The 22,660-nt window shown below is 40.4% G+C and overlaps 1 protein-coding gene across 1 annotated transcript in view; it reads left to right on the plus strand.

Annotated features, from left to right (window-relative positions):
• Positions 1 to 22,660, plus strand: part of SLC9C2 (solute carrier family 9 member C2 (putative)) — a gene marked incomplete at both ends in the record, with an annotated part of 105,685 nt that overhangs the window by 4,496 nt on the left and 78,529 nt on the right. Inside the window, 3 exons of the mRNA XM_079723798.1 lie at positions 2,291 to 2,456; positions 9,525 to 9,641; positions 10,834 to 10,995. Of these exons, the coding sequence (XP_079579924.1) occupies positions 2,291 to 2,456; positions 9,525 to 9,641; positions 10,834 to 10,995 (445 nt within the window). The remainder of the gene's footprint in view (positions 1 to 2,290; positions 2,457 to 9,524; positions 9,642 to 10,833; positions 10,996 to 22,660) is intronic.

Consider the following 22,660-nt stretch of genomic DNA (forward strand, 5'->3'; position numbering starts at 1 on the left):
CTTTTTCTTTGACCTGTTAATTATTTAAAAGTCATTTTTAAATGTCCAAATACGGCTTCTAAATTATCATTTCTCTTGTCACATTGTGATCAGAGAATGTGCTTTGTGTATCAACTCTTTGATTTTTGTTGGAGTATTGTTATTTTCCTAATTTTTTCCTCATTATTACCCCTTTGTCCCAAATAATGCCTTTGCCTTAAGTCAATTTCATCTGGTATTATTATAGTTACACTAGCTTTCTTTTGGTTAGTATTTGCCTGCTAAAAATTTTCCATTCTTTTACTTTCAAGATTTTGATGTCCTTATGCTTAGATGTCTTTTTGATAATATACAGTTGGATTTTGTTATTTTATCCAGGTTGAGAATCTCTGCTGGGCTTTTTTTTGGATTTTGGGGGTAATATTTGTTGTAATTAAAAATAGATTTAGGGGGCTTCCCTGGTGGCGCAGTGGTTGAGAGTCCGCCTGCCGATGCAGGGGACGCGGGTTCGTGCCCCGGTCTGGGAAGATCCCACATGCCGCGGAGCGGCTGGGCCCGTGAGCCATGGCCGCTGGGCCTGCGCGTCCGGAGCCTGTGCCCCGCAACGGGAGAGGCCGCAGCGGTGAGAGGCCCGCATACAGCAAAAAAAAAAAAAAAAAAAAAAGATTTAGAAGAGAAAAAGATTTTAGCAGATTTGAAACACCAAGGAAGATATGTAGATGCTCAACATCTTAAATGTTATTAGGGAAATATAAATTAAAACCATACTGAGATACCACTGACATTCCTATTAGAATGACAACAGCAGCAATAACAAACCTGATTAATACCAAGTGGGGGTAAGAATGCAGAGAACCTAGAACTCTCATACGTTGCTGGTGAGATTGCACAATGGTACAGTCACTTTGGGAAACAGTCTGGGAGTTTCTTATAAAGTTAAATATACACTTGCCTTATGACCCAGCAATTCCACTCTTACGTATTTATCCAAGAGAAATGAAAACTTAATTTACACTAAACCTCTGTGTGAATCTTTATGGCAGCTTTATTCATAATCTCAAAAGTCTGGGGAATTCCCTGGTGGTCCAGTGGTTAGCGCTCCGCGCTTCCACTGCAGAGGGCATGGATTTGATTGCTGGTTGGGAAACTAAGATCCTGCAAGCTGTGCAGCGCAGCCAAAAAAGAAAAAGAAAAAAAAATCACAAAAGTCTGGAAACAGCTCAAATATTATTCAGCCAGTGATGAATAAAGAAATTGTGGCACATCTTACAATGGAATACTATTGATAGGCACAATATGGAAGAATTCCAAATGCATTATGCTAAGAGAAAGCAACCAGACTCGAAAGGGTACATATTGTATAATTCCATTTATCCATTCATAGACCTTCCTTCTAGCAAAGGCAAAACTGTAGCTTTGGAAAACAGATCATTGGTTGCCAGGGAGTGGGAATGAGGGAAGAAATTGACTGCAAAGGGACAGCATGAAGAAATTTTTTGGGGTGATGGATCTGCTTTGTTTTTTCATTGTGGCCATGTTTACATGACTGTATGCATTTGTCAAAACTCATGTAACTATACATCAGAAGAGTGAATTTTACTGTATGTAAATTAAAGATAAATTTTAAAAAATCAATTGATTCAGTTTTCTTTATCCTTTTTGTTCCTTCTGCTTGTTTAAAAGTTTTGCATTCTGTTGCTGTTTTTAAGGCAGGCATTGCTGATTGCCTATTCCTTTCTTTCTCACTAACAGAGTGACTTACTGTATTTTGTATAGAATGGTAGTGGGCCCAGTGTAAAATAGTGCTACATTTCCCAGCATCCCTGACAGATGTGGTAGTGTTAGAAAACCGTTGGGCAATGAAATGTATACAAAAGTTTGCTGACCATGGCTTCTTCCAGAAGGCACTTAATAAGGGGGCCAAATCAGCTGGCATGTACTTTTTGCCCACTGTTTTACCTTTTTTTCTGCCTGGAGCCCTGCAGGTCATCACTTCAGAAACACCAGGAAATGTTTTACACAGAAGCAAGAAAAATTTGCATTCCATTTTAGAACATTTTGATGTGGAGAACTGTTAAGCTGGAATAACAACAAGACAGATGGGTGAATTGGTCTTTTCATAGTCAGGTAGAATTTCATTTGTTTGGAAGGGATGGTTTCTTTGAGGCAGGTAAACTAGAATACCTTTTACATTTATCTTCCTGAGTAATTGTATAAAATATATAACGAGATCTGATTCTTACAAGAGTAAATGCAGTCATACCATGTTTAGGTGTTAAATCTAATAATGTGTTATGAATTCGTTTCACAGGTTGTGTTAACCGGATTAATTAGCTTCTCTACGGCATTCATCGTAATTGGATATGTGGTTCTGAAATTCAATAAAGATTCATGGGATTTGCAATCTTGCCTCCTCTTTAGCATGACCCTTGGCATTACAGATCCTGTTCATTCTGTGAATTCACTGAAAACTATTGGTATGTCAGATTTATTTCTCTCTCTTATTTTGAAGATATGAGGATAAATTATTTCCTTTTGATAATATTTTTCTTGCACGAATTGTGCATCCAGCAGAGTAGATATCTGTGCTTTTTTTCCTTGAGGATGAGCATTGATTGAAGTATGCAAAGTGGATAAGGCAACCCGGGATCTGGGATAAATACTCTCAAATAATTTTTTTCAAGAGAAAATGTTATCTTTCTAGAAGGTGATAAAAGTAAGCATTCTTCCATTCCATTGAGTTTTAAGCCACAAGGTAGAGACTCAGCTCTACCTCTAATGGCACTTTTCCGAGGCCTAGGTACCTCTTGTTAGAACTGCCTTTATTTTGGAGCAGCTAACCTTGGGCATGTGGGAGAGGGAGTTGTAGTTTATTTAAAAGAAATGGGGTGAAAGTATAGTCTGGCAAATATGATATTCAATAAAAGCTTATTCCCAAGAGGGTTAGGTGTTCTCACTACCTCCCATCTTATTTGGTAAAAGGTAATTGCACTCTGAAATATCCTGTTCTTTAACACAGCAGTAATTTCACTGTGAAATATCCTGTTTTATTAACACAGCAGTAAAAACATAAAATGGTTAGATGGTATGATTTCTGTTTTTGACTCAGAAATATTTAACCAACTTTAAGGTTTCAGTTATATTTAGTGGAAAAATGTTGCCTTACAACTGGGGTGGGACAACCCACCAGACAGGTGATAGTCCCATTTTTACACCCATTTATACTTACAGTTGAGAAAACATAAGAGGTATTGACACTTTTGCTGGTGATATTCTAAATTGTGCCAGATATTTCTCAGAGAGTCTGATCCTGTCCTCTTTCTCTCTTTTTTCCCATAGGTACAGTTTTTTCTATCTTTTCTTCATCTCTTTTTCTCTTTTAGCCATTTGTATTTGCCACTTGTTTTATTCACCTCGTTATTTTCCTGCTCCCTTTTCTGCAATCTCTTGAGTGTAAGAGGCTCTAACAAGCTATAAACTTTATTTATTGCAGTTTCCATATTCAAAAATTTTTTCAGGGCTTCCCTGGTGGCGCAGTGGTTGAGAGTCCGCCTGCCGATGCAGGGGACATGGGTTCATGCCCCGGTCCGGGAAGATCCCACATGCTGCGGAGCGGCTAGGCCCGTGAGCCATGGCCGCTGAGCCTGTGCGTCCGGAGCCTGAGCTCCGCAATGGGAGAGGCCACAACAGTGAGAGGCCCGTGTACCGCAAAAAAAAAAAAAAAAAAAAAAAAAAAAAATTTCAGAAAAGGAGTAGAAGTCTTCTATTTAAAAGAAAACTAGTAAAGGTATTTGACTTGGTTGATATTTTTTTAATGTCAATAATACTAAGGTGGTGCATGGTTCTGGATTCAGTGACATCCTTACCTAGTGACATCTTTACCTTTGTGTGAATTAGATAAAAAATGATCCTTTCTATCTAATTGTCCTAATACATTACTTTTTTAAGGAAAAATATGTTTTGCCATATGCCTAAAATTACCATAATAATATACAAAACTGCAGTTCCTACAGTGTGACGGGTGTTTCATTTGATGTGGCACCCTTGTGCACTATAAAACCTGCACAAACTAAGTCTGAGGTGGCCTGACCCACTGAAAAAAGTAGTGGATGTTCACATGCAAGTTAAAAGGAACTTGTCTATTCATTACCTATTTTAAAAGAATGCACAGGGCTCAAACAATTTTTACTTTAAAACAAATCTGGAATGGGAGCTTGTAAAGGAATAAAATACAAAGTTTTAGTATGACCTCAATTAAGTAAAAGGAATTATATGCTTTAAAAAAGACTTCAACATTCAAATGGTTTTGTCTGGGTTGTGGAATTACAGATGATTTTTGTTTCATTCTTTCCTTTTCCAAATTTTACAGTGAATTAGTGAATATAAGTTAGTTCACATTAAGCCAATAAAAAATGTTGGGAGTAATTCTTATGGTGTTTTACTATTAAAAATAACTATACATCAAATTCAAAACTTCATACAACAAACGTTATGCTTTACTTGCTCCTGGTTGACTCACTGAATCTGAGGGAAGAATTAAAGTGTTTCTTGACTAGCTAAATCAGATGTGCTAATAATAATCTTCAAACCTGTGTAACCAGTATTTTGTGTCTTCTGTCTGAGTCAAAGTTAGTAACAAGTAGTAATATAAGATGATTATAACTTACCTTGCCTTTTATTTTCTTTGCTTTCTTTATTGGCTACAATAATGAAGCACAAAGAACAGAAATAAACAGCCTGAATATTGATCCACAATCAGGCACTGAGTTACCAGAAATTCTGTATTATCCTGGTATTTATCCTATCATTCAGGAGAGTTTTTGTAAAGATAAATAGAATCTGAATATTCTGATATTTCATATACTCAGATCAAACAGTGGAAAGCAGAGATTTACTTTCTTTTCAACTACATAGAGTATCTTAAGAATAGTAATAATGAGAACCCCCAGCTATACATTTTTAAGTGTTATGTGTTTCAAAGACACCAAAGGAGAAAAAGTAGAATCTTAATCAGATTCAGTTCTGCTTGGATTAAAAAAAATAGTGTCATTTAATGTGATCAGTTTGGATTTTGATGCAACGGAATATATTAAACAGCTGCTTTAAAAAAACATGTAGTTGTATAATTCTTTCTATATCAATTTGTGGTTAAATTAGTGTGTCACATGTTCTTAAATTTGGGTTTATGCTCTTAAGTAAAAGAAGTCCAGGGCTTCCCTGGTGGCGCAGTGGTTGAGAGTCCGCCTGCTAATGCAGGGGACACGGGTTCGTGCCCCGGTCCAGGAAGATCCCACATGCCGCAGAGCGGCTAGGCCCGTGAGCCATGGCCGCTGAGCCTGCGCATCTGGAGCCTGTGCTCCGCAACGGGAGAGGCCACAACAGTGAGAGGCCCGCGTACCGCAAAAAAAAAAAAAAAAAAGAAGTCCAGGGCTGGCGCACAGCTCCATGAACTCATCAGGGACACTGGGTCCCTCTATATAACTCCTGGAGTTAAGATGGAGTAGCAGGGAGTAGATGTACCTTTCTGCCTGAACCAACTAAAAAACTAGACAAAATATATGAAAATGAAAAACAGTTCTCAGATAGTGTACATCAGGCCGTGCAGGACAGTGATCCCCAAGAAAGGAAAAAAAGAGGTACATTCTTGATTGCCCTTGCTGCAGCTTGTTACCTGGAGAGAGTTTCCAGGTCTTCATGTAGGGAAAGGTAACCTAGGTGGAGCCTGGTGGTTTCTTTGAGAAGGGGAGATTCAGAGTTGGGTGTCCAAGAAGGCCAAAGCAGTTAAGAGTTCATGGGGCAAATTACTGCAGAAATTAAAGCTGTACTGAAGAAGGAATTCTGAGAGCTGCAGAGACGCCCACTTGAGCCTTTGGGTGACTACTCATTAGTGCATGCACATGAAGAAACTTCCCAAGGCTGGGAAGAAAAATACTAAAAGGAGCAGAGGGAAAAATCCCTTATGTTTACCACAGCCAGCGTGGAAAACCATCATAATTCATAGGACATCAGGTAGAGGACTCAGAATGTTATTGCCTCAGTAGCATGGAAAATTAACCTTCGACTAAAGGCTGCTCTGGCACTACCTAACAAATCTAAAAAGCAAGCCTCAAAAGGGTCAAATTGTTTCCAAGTAACAACTGCATTCCAGAACAAAGTTCAAGAATATTTATAAGAATACAAAAAAATACAGAACTTAATTAGGTAAAACATACAGCACGTAATTAGGTAAAACATACAGTTCTGTCATCTGTAATAAAAACTTGGGAGGCATGCAAAGAAGCCAGAAAATATGACCCATAGAGAGTATAAAAATAATAAGTAGAAACAGACCTAGCAACGCTGCAGATGATAGAATCATTAGACAAATATATTAAAACTGTTGTGGGCTTCCCTGGTGGCACAGTGGTTGAGAGTCCGCCTGCCAATGCAGGGGACACGGGTTTGTCCTCCAGTCCGGGAAGATCCCACATGCCGCGGAGCGGCTGGGCCCGTGAGCCATGGCTGCTGAGCCTGCACGTCTGGAGCCTGTGCTCCGCAACAGGAGAGGCCACAACAGTGAGAGGCCCACGTACCGCAAGAAAACAACAACAACAAAACAAAACAAACAAAAAAAACCAGTTGTTGTAACTATATTCCATTGGTTCAAAAAGTTAGAAGAAAGATTGAGTAGAGGGTATAATTGCTCCTATCAGCTTATGAGAGCCAGTTGTTAAATAATTAGGAATTTTGCATGCTAGTGGTTAAACCTTTGGTAGCTTTGAATTAGTTATTGTGGGAGTGTTTGCACATGAAGTCGGCAAATGCTACAAATCAGGCCATTTTTAATTTTGAAAAGCTGGTTTATCAGCACACCACTGGGCATAGTAGATATAAAAGAGACCTAAATCAGACTTCTAGAGATGAAACCCACAATGTCTGAGATGAAAAATACACTGGATGGAATTAACATCAGATTAGACATAGCATAAGAAAGGATTAGTGAACTTGAAGATGTAGCAGTAGAAACTATCCAAGATGAAGCACAGACAGAACAAGACTAAAAAGAAAAAACTAAATAAATAGAACATTAGTGAGCTGTGGGACAACTTCAGTGCCTTAATATCCAAGTTCGTAAAAGAGAGGGGAGAGAGAGGGAGGAACAAAAAATATTTGAAGAAATAATGGGTGAAAAATTTTCTAAATTTGATGAAAACTATAAAGCCACAGATTCAGGAAGCTCAACAAACCTCAAGCCAAAGAAACACAAAGAAAACTACACCATGGCACATAAAAATCAAATTCCTAGGGCTTCCCTGGTGGCGCAGTGGTTGAGAGTCTGCCTGCCGATGCAGGGGACACGGGTTCGTGCCCCGATCCAGGAGGATCCCACATGCCACGGGGCGGCTGGGCCCGTGGGCCGTGGCCGCTTAGCCTGCGCATCCGGAGCCTGTGCTCCGCAGCGGGAGAGGCCATAGCAGTGAGAGGCCTGCGTACCGCAAAAAAAAAAAAAAAAAAAATCAAATTCCTAAAAACCAGTGGTAAAGAGAAAATTTTAAAGGCAGCCAGAGAAAAAAGATACATTATATACAGAGAAACAAAAATAATAATTGTAACAGACTTCTCTTCAGAAATATTGCAAGCCAAAAGATGGTGGGCAATATTTTTAAAGTCCTAAAAGCAAAATACTGCCAGCCTAGAATTCTCAGTGAAAATATCTTTCAAAAGTAAAAGAGAAAAAAGACTTAAATGTATAAAAGCTGAAAGAATTTATCACCAACAGACCTACACTACAAAAAATGTTAAAGGAAGTCCTTCAGGCTGAATGAAAATGGAATCAGATGGAAAATTTCATCTACACAAAAGAATGAAAAGTACCATAATTGTAAACCGATGGGAAAATATGAGTTTTTCTTATTTTTAATCTCTTTAAGAGATAATGAATATTTAAAGCAAAATGATAGCAGTCTATTGTGGGGTTTATTTATCTGCTCCTCCCCTTTGTGTATGGCTTCCATCCTCAGGTTCACAAGTTGGCTACTAAAGTTCTAGCCATCACCCCATATTTCAGGCAGGAAAAGGAAGAAGAGCAAGGGTCAGAAAGATGCTCCTTTCAGCCAAGTCTCCTCTCCCTCCAAGAAATTTCCCAAAAGTTCCACTCAGTAACTTCCACTTACATCTCAGTGGCCACTCTTAGAAGCCCAGGAGTTGGGGAAAAATTGTCATTTATCTGAGCACATTGCCACCCTGAATAAAACCAGTTTTGTTACCAAGAACAGAAAGTAGATACTGGATGGGCAGGTACCAATCACTATCACCCTACTTATAAATTGTATAACACTAGGCAATTAATTTGATTATATTTTCCATTAAACTAAACTGTTAATGAATGTTAAGTGCCAATAAGATTTTGTGCTTAATTTTTAAATACCAGCTTAATTGAGATGTAACCCACATATCATAAAATTCACCCTTTTAAATTGTACAATTCGGTGGTCTTTAATATATTTAGAGTTATGGAACCATCATCACTGTCTAATTTTCGAACATTTTCATCAGCCTCAAAAGAAATCTCATACCTATTGGCAGTCATTCATCCCTATTCCCACACTCCCAAGTTCCTGGCAACAAGTAATCTATTTTTTGTCTATGGATTTGCCTATTCTGGACATTTCATATAAATCAAACCATACAATATGTGATTTTTGTGTCTCGCTTCTTTCACTTTGTATAATGTTTTCAAGGTTCATCCATGTTGTAACATGTATCAGTCAGTACTTCATTCCTTTTTGTGGCTGAGTAATATTCCACTGTAGGGATAGATTACATATGTTTATCCATTTATCAGCTAAAGGACTATGTGTTGTTTCCACTTTTTTTTGTTTGTTTGTTTTGTTTTTTTGGGTTTTTTTTTGCAGTACGCGGGCCTCTCACTGTTGTGGCCTCTCCCGTTGTGAAGCACAGGCTCCGGACGCGCAGGCTCAGCAGCCATGGCTCACGGGCCTGGCCGCTCCGTGGCATGTGGGATCTTCCCGGATCAGGGCCCGAACCCGTGTCCCCTGCATTGGCAGGCAGACTCTCAACCACTGCACCACCAGGGAAGCCCTTGTTTCCACTTTTTGACTATTATGAAAATGCTGTGAACATTCATGTACAAATTTTTGTGTGGACGTATATTTTCAGTTCTCTTGGGTATATGTCTAGGAGTAGAATTACTAGCTCATATTTTGTACTTATTTCTAAAATGTGATTCTTTTGGAGTCCAACGATTCATATTTATTCAAGCTAAATGTAGTGACCTGAGAAGTGTTTTGTCTCATTGCGAAGCTCTATCATGCTTTGAGGCAATGGACACTTCAAGAAGTGCTATTGCCATGTTCCTTTGCCATTGGAGATATAGAAGGCATGATGGAAAAATTAAAAAAATGATCGTGATTGTCATATGGACCCATCCCATTATGATCTCCTTTTATTCTAGCATATTCATTCTCTTCTATTTTTGTGTTTCCTGTGGAAGAGCATCATTTTCATGCATTATATTAAATTATATTTTATATTTCCCTTTCCAGGCATTTCTAAAATGTATACTGATATCATTAGAGGAGAATCAATGATTATCTGTGGCTTCACATCCATTGTTTTTGGAGTTTTTCGGAGCAACATACTTAGTATTTCCAATTTTAGGGGTAAGAACATTATTTTCTCTGTATATTTTCTAAAATCATTCTTATATGGTACATTTCAATTCATACTGAAATTAAAATATATTCAAGATATCTTAACTTTACTGCTTTCCCTATACTTTACTCATGGACCAATTAAAATAGTATATCAGGTAACAAGAAAATAATTACCATCTATGTGTTTTCTCAGAGATTATGGGGGAAAAATTGTTAAAGAAATGATTTCATCTCCCCCAGTATGCATGCACATACACACACACACACACACAATTGTGTCACCTAGCTTAGATTTACTTCTTTCCTAGACCAATCTAGATCTCAATGAGTGCATGTTAAGAACTGGCTTGGTCCTGGATTTGAGTCTGAGGGTGAAAGCAGAATGGTTCAAGCAGTTCTGGAGAATCGGGTCCTAGAAGTGATAATAGTCAGACTCATGTGGTTAAAGTTTGCTGGGATATGGACTAGGTTGATATCCTGGATTTCCAGATGTGGTACTAAGGAGAGAAAAAAGGAGGGAAAATCACAGCATGAAGAGGGAAAATGTGTCTTCCTGATACATATATGAAATACTAGTAGGAGGAGAGAGGTGCTACAAGGAGAAAGAAATTTTGGTAATAGAGGTTTGCAGTGCTTCTCAGTGGGGGAGCTAAAGGCATTTGGGGTGGAACAATCTTTGTTATTTAGGACTACCCTCAGCTATGTCTGGTATCTGCTCACTAACTGCCTCTATTGCCCCCAGTTACTGTGACAATGGAAAAATTTCCTTCTCCATTTCCCAAATATCCCCTGGGATGGGGGCAGGAGTCACAAATAGACTGTAGGTTGGTGGGGATCCTGGACATGGTGTGCTTGACCCTGCCACAGTTTGTAAAAAAAAATTGAATTTGAATGTCTTTTGGTTGATCATTCACTGTCCAGCTTGTCATAGCTTTTTCACATTTATGCTGTTTGCCTGACTCCTGAGGGCGTTTGAGTCTGCTGTCCCCAGATAAGCAAACCTCAAGCTGCAGACTGTAAGGGAAATATATCCCCAGAAAGCCTCTTTTGCCAGGCTTTCATAGGAAACTCCCCTCTGCGGAAGAGCAAGGTCCCCACTCAATATCTCAAGAGCAAACCAAAGTGCATAGACCCAAATGCCATTAATGAAAGAAAAAAAATTATACTCAACTTTTTTTTTCTTATTTTCTTTTTCTAGAGTTCCATATAATCTTGGGCCTCAGCTTGGACATTTTGGGAAGCATTATATGTGGATATTGGTGTGCAAGGATCATTCAGTTTATATTGACTGACCTGTTTAGCAATACACTGACCGATACCGTTCTTTGTATCTCAATGGTGTACTTGACTTTCTACATTGGTAAGGCAGAAACAGATATAAAAAATGCCATCCTTAAAGTGAACTTTATGCACTTAAGTTTTTCCTTCTTCTTGAATCCAGTTGCTTCTTCCCAACCGCTTTCCCCTTGATGTGGCTCCTCTGTGCATCTTGTCATATTACCTTGCTGCCACCTCTAGCTCTTTCCTGGTCTCTCTTAACATCCCCTCAATTTCAGCTCCATGTCCCTTGCCTTTGCATTCCTCCTCCATGTGGTAACTCTCTTACTCTTTTTTAACTCCACCCTTTGATCTTACGTTTATTCACTGGCAGTCCCCTGGAAGAGGAATCAGACCTGAGCTGATTTCTGCTCTGACCCTTAGCAACCCATCTCTAAAATGAGAAAGGTGGGAGACATGCTCCTGAGGTCTTTTTCCAGCTCAGCAGTACCCATTCAATGGGTACCAAACTGAGGGGACTGTAGAAATGGCGGCCCTTACCTGAGGCTAGGAGGCAGGAAACAGAGAAATCAGGTATGTCTACATCTGGAAGAGAAGCAGGAGAGTGGAATGATCGCAGAAGTCAGAGTGCCTAGCACTGGTAGACCTTTAACAATCATTTCCTAGTTTAGTCCAGTGAGATTGGGAGCTAAAGTTTTTACCCCCCTGACTGAGGTAACCAGTCCCCCAAAGCCATAGTAACTGTGGTAAAAATATGTCCAAATTCTGCTTCTGCTCTTACCTCACACAGTGGAGCAACTTCCATCCATGAAAGCCCTCAGGTATCAAGAGGTTAATTACTCCTCTTTTCACCTCCAGTGACCAAACAGAGCTGCTTCCTGTACAGATAAATTGCTACCTATTGTTGCTCACTACCCCAAATCAGTAAAATACAGAAAACATTCACTGAAGAGTCATTTCTTTCAACTTTCTTCATTTTTTCCCTCCCTAATGTACCTATTATGAATGCCTTAAGTGTCTGAAGAAAAAAATTAATTTAATATTTCCTTTTTTTCCCCATTAGATCCTAAGTTCCTTGAGGTGGAGGCTGTCTTTTATTCATTTGTATATTTATTCTCTTTTCTCTGTTCCCCCCAGCCAAGCCCAATGCTTGCCATATGCCCTACAGTAATTTAACACATGCTGGTTGAATAAACTGTTAGTCCTTAGAGAGCTCTGACGTTAGGCAAAGCTAACTTGAAATCCAATCTTTATAATTTATTAACTTGGTAACCTTGGACTATTCCTTAACCTCTCTAAGCTTTAGTTAGTTTCCTCATCTATAAAAGTGATATAACCTAATTTAGAGGGGTGTTACAGGCATTAGTGAGGCAATTTGTGTTGGGTGACTCCCTCATGCTGGTGTCCTGGAGGTAGCTCTTGCTAGCTCATGAGAGCTGATTGTCCACATCTCTTCCCAATGCTCTATTCAAGTGACATAATGTTGGTAGCTTGAAATTGGCCTTAATGGGACCATGGAAATTGGCAGACACTACCAACTGGGGCTTTTTTTTTTTTTTTTTACCCCCCAGATTGCCACTTTTAAACATTTACCAGCATACCACTGGGCTCAAGGTAGGGCAGCCAATAAATGTTGGTTCCTTTCCCCTTTCCTCCTAATTCATGGAGGTGCTCCCAGTCAGTGCTTGAGAGGTCTGGAATAGATTCTCCCTCGCAGCTCTCAGAAAGAATCACTGCTGCAAAGCCTTGGTCTTGGAAATCTAGCCTCCAGACTATGAGACAATGAATTCCTGTTGTTTATGACACTTAGTTTGTGGCCCTCTGTTACAACAGCCCCAGGAAATGAATACCCCTCCCTCATCCATGACACTTTCCTCTGCTTCAGGAACTAAAAACAATTTCGGGCAGTTCTTTCCTCTTATACTTAATCAGATCCTGACAACAAAAGTCAGCAATAGACAGTTATAAGGAGAAGTTCCATTGCCAGAAAGCTAAACATAGGTAAACTTTTCATTTACACATTCTCTAATGTTACATTTCTGTCATTTATTTTTTTCCTTCATTAATGAACACACTGTTAACTGGCTTAAATCCAGGGAGTGTCTGATTGAGGTTAGGGAGTCAACTCTTTGAGCACATTTTTGTCTCTACTGTATTAAATTCACAATACTTGGGCTTTTAGAAATCACTTGTATCAACACATTCATTCTTTTTCATAAAATAAAATAGTCAAAATATTGCACAGACATTGCCACACAGAAAAAAGACATATTGAAGCATTGTTGGTTGACAGGTAGTGCAGCTAGAAATATTAATATATCAGCCCACGGAAGAAAATATGAATTTAGTGTATAAAAGGCAGGTATAATTCATGAAAGATAGTGGGTTATATAAAAGTCTAGCCCAGAGGTACAGCAAGGGAGGTGGTAGGAGAGGTCTGTCCTATCAGAAGGAATATTTTATCCAGTGACATTGGTCAGAATTTCTGGCGAATGGAGATAATAAAAAGTAGACAGCTTTTAGTCAGTTTTATTGATTTAAAACTCTCTACAAACAATGCATTCCTTTCTTACCCGTGCCAGGGCTGATTGCTGTCACTCTTTTTTGTTATGTCATTGGTCTAGGCTATAAATGTCAAAGGACTTCAGTCATCACCCTAATATTTTCTAGTTAGGAAATGTCCATTCCTGAATCCTGTTGTTTTTTGGAGACAGAGTCCCTTTGATTCTCCTAGTAGGAGGACATTCACTTTTTCTCAGCCAGAGAAGGAAAGAGAGAGACAGAGTTTCATGGAGAGAGCCACTTTCCTGTGGCATCAGTTTTCTGTGGTGGTTTCTTTCCGTTGAATCAGAAAAATTTTACAACTCTATTTTTAACTACTTGGGTTTATGCTGATGAAAATTACTCCCTTTATTACATGTTCTATGACTTTTTTCCCCCTTCTTGAACATTTAAAACACCATTTAATGTAATAGCGTTTGTAATTTTTAAAAGACTTTGTTTTTCTAATTATGAAAGTAATACATGTTCATGTAGAGTTTTGGAAAAATTCTGAAAAGTCAAAGAAGAAATCACCTATAAACCTATGTCATAAATTTAACCACTGATACCTTCTGTTAAATGTACTCAATCTTTAAAAAATACACATAAATGTACATACATGTATTAATGAATGCATTCACACGATATGTTCTTTTTTTTTTATTTTTTTTTATTTTTAATTTTTTATTAGTTTCTGCTTTATAACAAAGTGAATCAGTCATACATATACATCTGTTCCCACATCCCTTCCCCCATGCATCTCCCTCCCTCCCACCCTCCCCATCCCACCCCTCCAGGCGGTCACAAAGCACCGAGCTGATCTCCCTGTGTTCTGCGGCTGCTTCCCACTATCTATCTACCTTACGCTTCGTAGTGTATATATGTCCTTGCCTCTCTTTCGCTTTGTCACAGCTTACCCTTCCCCCTCCCCATATCCTCTAGTCCATTCTCAAGTAGGTCTGTGTCTTTATTCCCGTTTTACCCCTAGGTTCTTCCTGACATTTTTTTTTTTTTAATTCCATATATATGTGTTAGCATACGGTATTTGTCTTTCTCTTTCTGACTTACTTCACTCTGTATGACAGACTCTAGGTCTATCCACCTCATTACAAATAGCTCAGTTTCGTTTCTTTTTATGGCTGAGTAATATTCCATTGTATATATGTGCCACATCTTCTTTATCCATTCATCCGTTGATGGACACTTAGGTTGTTTCCAGCTCCGGGCTATTGTGAATAGAGCTGCAATGAACATTTTGGTACACGTCTCTTTTTGAATTATGGTTTTCTCAGGGTATATGCCTAGTAGTGGGATTGCTGGGTCATATGGTAGTTCTATTTGTAGTTTTTTAAGGAACCTCCATACTGTTCTCCATAGTGGCTGTACCAATTCACATTCCCACCAGCAGTGCAAGAGTGTTCCCTTTTCTCCACACCCTCTCCAGCATTTATTGTTTCTAGATTTCTTGATGATGGCCATTCTGACTGGTGTGAGATGATATCTCATTGTAGTTTTGATTTGCATTTCTCTAATGATTAATGATGTTGAGCATTCTTTCATGTGTTTGTTGGCAGTCTGTATATCTTCTTTGGAGAAATGCCTATTTAAGTCTTCTGCCCATTTTTGGATTGGGTTGTTTGTTTTTTTGCTATTGAGCTGCATGAGCTGTTTATAAATTTTGGAGATTAATCCTTTGTCAGTTGCTTCATTTGCAAATATTTTCTCCCATTCTGAGGGTTGTCTTTTGGTCTTGTTTATGGTTTCCTTTGCTGTGCAAAAGCTTTGAAGTTTCATTAGGTCCCATTTGTTTATCTTTGTTTTTAGCTCCATTTCTCTAGGAGGTGGGTCCAAAAGGATCTTGCTGTGATTTATGTCATAGAGTGTTCTACCTATGTTTTCCTCTAAGAGTTTGATAGTGTCTGGCCTTACATTTAGGTCTTTAATCCATTTTGAGCTTATTTTTGTGTATGGTGTTAGGGAATGATCTAGTCTCAAACTTTTACATGTCCCTGTCCAGTTTTCCCAGCACCACTTATTGAAGAGGCTGTCCTTTCTCCACTGTACATTCCTGCCTCCTTTATCAAAGATAAGTTGGCCATATGTGCGTGGGTTTATCTCTGGGCTTTCTATCCTGATCCACTGATCTATCTTTCTGTTTTTATGCCAGTACCATACTGTCTTAATTACTGTAGCTTTGTAGTATAGTCTGAAGTCAGGGAGCCTGATTCCTCCAGCTCCGTTTTTCGTTCTCAAGATTGCTTTGGCTATTCGGGGTCTTTTGTTTTTCCAAACAAATTTTGAAATTTTTTGTTCTAGTTCTGTGAAAAATGCCAGTGGTAGTTTGATAGGGATTGCATTGAATCTGTAGATTGCTTTGGGTAGTAGAGTCATTTTCACTATATTGATTCTTCCAATCCAGGAGCATGGTATATCTCTCCATCTATTTGTATCATCTTTAATTTCTTTCATCAGTGTCTTATAATTTTCTGCATACAGGTCTTTTGTCTCCTTAGGTAGGTTTATTCCTAGATATTTTATTCTTTTTGTTGCAATGGTAAATGGGAGTGTTTTCTTGATTTCATTTTCAGATTTTTCATCATTAGTGTACAGGAATGCCAGAGATTTCTGTGCATTAATTTTGTATCCTGCTACTTTACCAAATTCATTGATTAGCTCTAGTAGTTTTTCGGTAGCATCTTTAGGATTCTCTATGTATAGTATCATGTCATCTGCAAACAATGACAGCTTTACTTCTTCTTTTCCAATTTGGATTCCTTTTATTTCCTTTTCTTCTCTGATTGCTGTGGCTAAAACTTCCAAAACTATGTTGAATAAGAGTGGTGAGAGTGCGCAGCCTTGTCTTGTTCCTGATCTTAGTGGAAATGGTTTCAGTTTTTCACCATTGAGGACAATGTTGGCTGTGGGTTTGTCGTATATGGCCTTTATTATATTGAGGAAAGTTCCCTCTATGCCTACTTTCTGCAGAGTTTTTATCATAAATGGGTGTTGAATTTTGTCGAAAGCTTTCTCTGCATCTATTGAGATGATCATATGGTTTTTCTCCTTCAACTTGTTAATATGGTGTATCACATTGATTGATTTGCGTATATTGAAGAATCCTTGCATTCCTGGAATAAACCCCACTTGATCATGGTGTATGATCCTTTTAATGTGCTGTTGGATTCTGTTTGCTAGTATTTTGTTGAGGATTTTTGCATCTATGTTCATCAGTGATATTGGCCTGTAGTTTTCTTTCTTTGTGACATCCTTGCCTGGTTTTGGTATCAAGGTGATGGTGGCCTCGTAGAATGAGTTTGGGAGTGTTCCTTCCTCTGATATTGTTTGGAAGAGTTTGAGAAGGATGGGTGTTAGCTCTTCTCTAAATGTTTGATAGAATTCGCCTGTGAAGCCATCTGGTCCTGGGCTTTTGTTTGTTGGAAGATTTTTAATCACAGTTTCAATTTCAGTGCTTGTGATTGGTCTATTCATATTTTCTATTTCTTCGTGAGTCAGTCTTGGTAGGTTGTGCATTTCTAAGAATTTGTCCATTTCTTCCAGGTTGTCCATTTTATTGGCATAGAGTTGCTTATAGTAATCTCTCAGGATCTTTTGTATTTCTGCAGTGTCAGTTGTTACTTCTCCTTTTTCATTTCTAATTCTATTGATTTGAGTCTTCTCCCTTCTTTTCTTGATGAGTCTGGCTAATGGTTTGTCAATTTTGTTTATCTTCTCAAAGAACCAGCTTTTAGTTTGGTTGATCTTTGCTATCGTTTCCTTCATTTCTTTTTCATTTATTTCTGATCTGATCTTTATGATTTCTTTCCTTCTGCTAACTTTGGGGGTTATTTGTTCTTCTTTCTCTAATTGCTTTAGGTGCAGGGTCAGGTTGTTTACTCGAAATGTTTCCTGTTTCTTAAGGTGGGATTGTATTGCTATAAACTTCCCCCTTAGAACTGCTTTTGCTGCATCCCATAGGTTTTGGGTCGTCGTGTCTCCATTGTCATTTGTTTCTAGGTATTTTTAAATTTCCTCTTTGATTTCTTCAGTGATCACTTCGTTATTGAGTAGTGTATTGTTCAGCCTCCATGTGTTTGTATTTTTTACAGATCTTTTCCTGTAATTGATGTCTAGTCTCATAGCATTGTGGTCGGAAAAGATACTTGATACAATTTCAATTTTCTTAAATTTACCAAGGCTTGATTTGTGACCCAAGATATGATCTATCCTGGAGAATGTTCCATGAGCACTTGAGAAAAATGTGTATTCTGTTGTTTTTGGATGGAATGTCCTATAAATATCAACTAAGTCCATCTTGTTTAATGTATCATTTAAAGCTTGTGTTTCCTTATTTATTTTCATTTTGGATGATCTGTCCATTGGTGAAAGTGGGGTGTTAAAGTCCCCTACTATGAGCGTGTTACTGTCGATTTCCCCTTTTATGGCTGTTAGTATTTGCCTTATGTATTGAGGTGCTCCTATGTTGGGTGCATAAATATTTACAATTGTTATGTCTTCTTCTTGGATCGATCCCTTTATCGTTATGTAGTGTCCTTCTTTGTCTCTTCTAATAGTCTTTATTTTAAAGTCTATTTTGTCTGATATAAGAATTGCTACTCCAGCTTTCTTTTGATTTCCATTTGCATGGAATATCTTTTTCCATCCCCTTACTTTCAATCTGTATGTGTCTCTAGGTCTGAAGTGGGTCTCTTGTAGACAGCATATATATGGGTCTTGTTTTTGTATCCATTCAGCCACTCTGTGTCTTTTGGTGGGAGCATTTAGTCCATTTACATTTAAGGTAATTATTGATATGTATGTTCCTATTCCCATTTCCTTAATTGCTTTCGGTTCATTATTGTAGGTATATTCCTTCTGTTGTGTTTCTTGCCTAGAGAAGTTCCTTTAGCATTTGTTGTAAAGATGGTTTGGTGGTGCTGAACTCTCTCAACTTTTGCTTGTCTGTAAAGGTTTTAATTTCTCCATCAAATCTGAATGAGATCCTTGCTGGGTAGAGTAATCTTGGTTGCAGGTTTCTCTCCTTCATCACTTTCATTATGTCCTGCCACTCCCTTCTGGCTTGTAGAGTTTCTGCTGAGAGATCAGCTGTTAACCTGATGGGGATTCCCTTGTGTGTTATTTGTTGTTTTTCCCTTGCTGCTTTTAATATGATTTCTTTGTGTTTAATTTTTGACAGTTTGATTAATATGTGTCTTGGCGTATTTCTCCTTGGATTTATTCTGTATGGGACTCTCTGTGCCTCCTGGACTTGATTAACTATTTCCTTTCCCATATTAGGGAAGTTTTCAACTATAATCTCTTCAAATATTTTCTCAGTCCCTTTCTTTTTCTCTTCTTCTTCTGGAACCCCTATAATTCGAATGTTGGTGCGTTTAATGTTGTCCCAGAGGTCTCTGAGACTGTCCTCTGTTCTTTTCATTCTTTTTTCTTTATTTTGCTCTGCATTAGTTATTTCCACTATTTCATCTTCCACCTCACTTATCCGTTCTTCTGCCTCAGTTATTCTGCTACTGATCCCATCTAGAGTATTTTTCATTTCATTTATTGTGTTTTTAATCGATGCTTGTTTCATCTTTAATTCTTCTAGGTCCTTGTTCACTGTTTCTTGCATATTGTCTATTCTATTTCCAAGATTTTGGATCTTGGAAATAGAATCTTGGATCAGCTTTACTATCATTATTCTGAATTCTTTTTCAGGCATACTGCCTATTACCTCTTCATTTGTTAGGTCTGGTAGGGTTTTATCTTGCTCCTTCACCTGCTGTGTGTTTTTCTGCTTTCTCATTTTGCTTATGTTACTGTGTTTGGGGTCTCCTTTTTGCAGGCTGCAGATTCGTAGTTCCCGTTGTTTTTGGTGTCTGTCCCCCGTGGCTAAGGTTGTTTCAGTAGGTTGTGTAGGCTTCCTGGTGGGGGGGACTAATGCCTGTGTTCTGGTGGCCGAGGCTCGATCTTGCCTTTCTGGTGGACAGGTCCACGTCCGGTGGTGTGTTTTGGGGTGCCTGTGGCCTTATTATATTTTTAGGTAGCCTCTCTGCTAATGGGTGGGGTTGTGTTCCTGCCTTGCTAGTTGCTTGGCATAGGGTGACCAGCACTGTAGCTTGCTGGTCGTTGACTGAAGCTGGGTGCTGGTGTTGAGATGGAGATCCCTGGGAGATTTTTGCTGCTTGATATTATGTTGAGCTGGGAGGTCACTTGTGGACCCGTGTCCTGAAGTTGGCTCTCCCACTTCAGAGGCACAGCACTGACTCCTGGCTGCAGCACCAAGAGCCTTTCATCCACCCGGCTCAGAATAACAGTGAGAAAAAGTAGAAAGAAAGAATTAGTAGAAGAAAGAAAGAGAGAGGGGAAGAAAGGAAGAAGGGAAGGAAGGAAGGAAGAAAGAAAGAAAGGAGGGAGGGAGGGAGGAAGGATGGAAAGAAAGAAGGAAAGAAAGGAGGGAGGGAGGGAAGAATGAAAGCAAAAGGAAGAGTGAATGGAAGAAGGGAGGGAGGGAGGGAGGAAGGAAAGAAAGAAAGAAAGACAGGAGGGAGGGAGGGAGGAAGGAAAGAAAAAGAAAGTGGAAAGAAGAAGGGTGGGAGGGAGGGAGGAAAGAAAAAGAAAGAAGGAAAGGAGGAGCGGAGGGAGGGAGGGAGGAAGGAAAGGAAAAGAAAGTGGAAAGAGGAAGGGTGGGAGGGAGGGAGGGAGGATAGAAAAAGAAAGAAGGAAAGGAGGAGCGGAGGGAGGGAGGGAGGAAGGAAAGAAAAAGAAAGTGGAAAGAGGAAGGGTGGGAGGGAGGGAGGGAGGAAAGAAAAAGAAAGAAGGAAAGGAGGAGCGGAGGGAGGGAGGGAGGAAGGGAAGCTAGGAAAAAAAGAAAGAGCAGGTAAAGTAAAATAGAATAAAGTATGAAATATAGTAGCGTTATTAAAATTAAAAAGTAATTATTGCAAAAAAAACACGGACCGATAGAACCCAGGGACATATGGTGGAAGCAAAGCTATACAGAGAGAATCTTACACAGAAGATTACACATACACATTCGCAAAAAGAGAGCAGGGGGAAAAATCAAAAATCTTGCTCTCCAAGTCCACCTCCTCAATTTGGGATAATTCGTTGTAAAAAGAGGAAAAGGGCGAGAAGTCTGAAATCTTGCTAAATCCACCTCCTTAATCTGGGATAATTCGTTGTAAAAAGAGGAAAAAGGGGGGAAAGTCTTAAATCTTGTCCTCAAAGTCCACTTCCTCAATTTGGGATGGTTCGCTGTCTATTTATGCACTCCACAGACGCAGGGTACATCAAACGGACTGTGGAGCTTTAATCCGCTGCCTCCGAGGCTGCACAGAGAGATTTCCCTGTCTCTGCTCTCACAACTCCCGGGTCTCAGCCTTGGACCTGGCCCCGCCTCTGCGCGTAGGTCGCCGGAGGGCGTCCGTTCTTCGCTCAGACAGGAGGGGTTTAAAGGAGCCGCTGATTCGGGGGCTCTGGCTCACTCAGGCAGAGGGGAGGGAGGGGCGCGCAGTGTGGGGCGGGCCTGCGGCGGCAGAGGCCGGCGTGACGTTGCAGCAGCCCGTGGCGCTCCGTGCGCCCTCCTGGGAAAGCCGTCCCCGGGTCCCGGGACCCCGGCAGTGGCGGGGTGCACAGGCCCCCCGGAAGGCGGGGCGGACAGTGACCCGCGCTCGCACACAGGCCCCGCGGCGGCGGCGGCCGGCGGCGGCGGCGGCGGGCGACGGCGGCGGCGGGCGACGGCGGCGGCGGGCGGCGGCGGCGGCGGGCGGCGGCGGGCGGCGGCGGGCGGCGGCGGGCGGCGGCGGCGGCGGCAGCAGCAGCAGCCGCCCCAGCGTCCCACGCCCGTCTCCGAGGTCCGCGCCTTACCCGCGGCTCGCGCCTGTCTCCAGCGCCTCCCCAAGCAGCCCTCTTAATGCCCTCTCCTCGCGCACCAGGCAACAAAAGGGAAAAAAAGTCTCTTGCCTCTCCGGTATCTCCAGACCCTTTCCCCGGACTCCCTCCGGGCTAGCCGTGGTGCACTAACTCCTTCAGGCTCTCTTCCTGCCGCGAGTCCCAGTCCTCTCCCTGCGCTCCGACTGAAAGCCGATACCCGAGCCTCAGCTCCCAGCCCCGCCCGCCCCGGCGGCCGAGCAGACAAGCCTCTCGGGCTGGTGTGTGCCTGAGGGCACCGATCCTCTGTGCCAGAATCTCTCCGCTTTGCCCTCCGCACCCCTGTTGCTGTGCTCTCCTCCGCTACTCCGAAGCTTTCCCCCTCCGCCACCTGCAGTCTCCGCCCTCGAAGGGGCTTGTAGTGTGTAGAAACCTTCCCTCCTTCACGGCTCCCTCCCACTGGTGCAGGTCCCGTCCATATCCTATTGTCTCTGTTTATTCTTTTTTTTTTCTTTTGACCTACCCAGGTATGTGGGGAGTTTCTTGCCTTTTGGGGGGTCTGAGGTCTTCTGTCAGCGTTCAGTAGGTGTTCTGTTGGAGTTGTTCCACGTGTAGATGAATTTCTGATGTATCTGTGGGGAGGAAGGTGATCTCCGCGTCTTACTCTTCCGCCATCTTCCCTTTGTCCGCTACACCATATGTTCTTGTAACATTGGGATTATACTAAATAATATCAGTTTTAAAATAAAGTTACTTAGTGGTTTCCTCATAGCAAGTGTTGTCTCTAAGTAGTGACTGTTACTAAAAAAGACTGTAAGCTTTAAAATCCCATACTACGAGTCGTAGGGAATTGGAAATAAGACTTTGAGAAACAGCTTCCCTATTGTCACAGTTCCCAGTACCACTGGTTTTATTGTCATTTGTTATTTATATTAAATTCAGTTAAATAAGTAGGTTAAAAGAAATCCAAAATGGATTTAAGTGATTAGATAAAATAAAAGAATAATAAAATCCTCTTCAAATGAATAAACAGTATAAATTTACTAAGCAGTAAGGTGAACATAGAAAAATAATTAATAGCGTAATAATAATGATGATCATTTATTCCTTGTTCTAAAAGTGTGCCAAGCACTTTTCATGTTATCTAATTTTATCCTCACAACACCTCTGTGAGGCATTATTCTTTTACACCCGTTTTACAGATGCAGGGACACTAATGGAGAAAGGGGAGCTCCCATTCCCAGGGCAACTAGCTCTGCCTTGCTCCAAAGGGCTTCCACACCTACCTTGCACATACTTTCCCTTCCATCTGACATTTATAATGTGCTATTTGAAGG

Source organism: Hyperoodon ampullatus (assembly GCF_949752795.1).
Source record: "Hyperoodon ampullatus genome assembly, chromosome: 2".
Lineage (NCBI taxonomy): Eukaryota > Metazoa > Chordata > Mammalia > Artiodactyla > Ziphiidae > Hyperoodon > Hyperoodon ampullatus.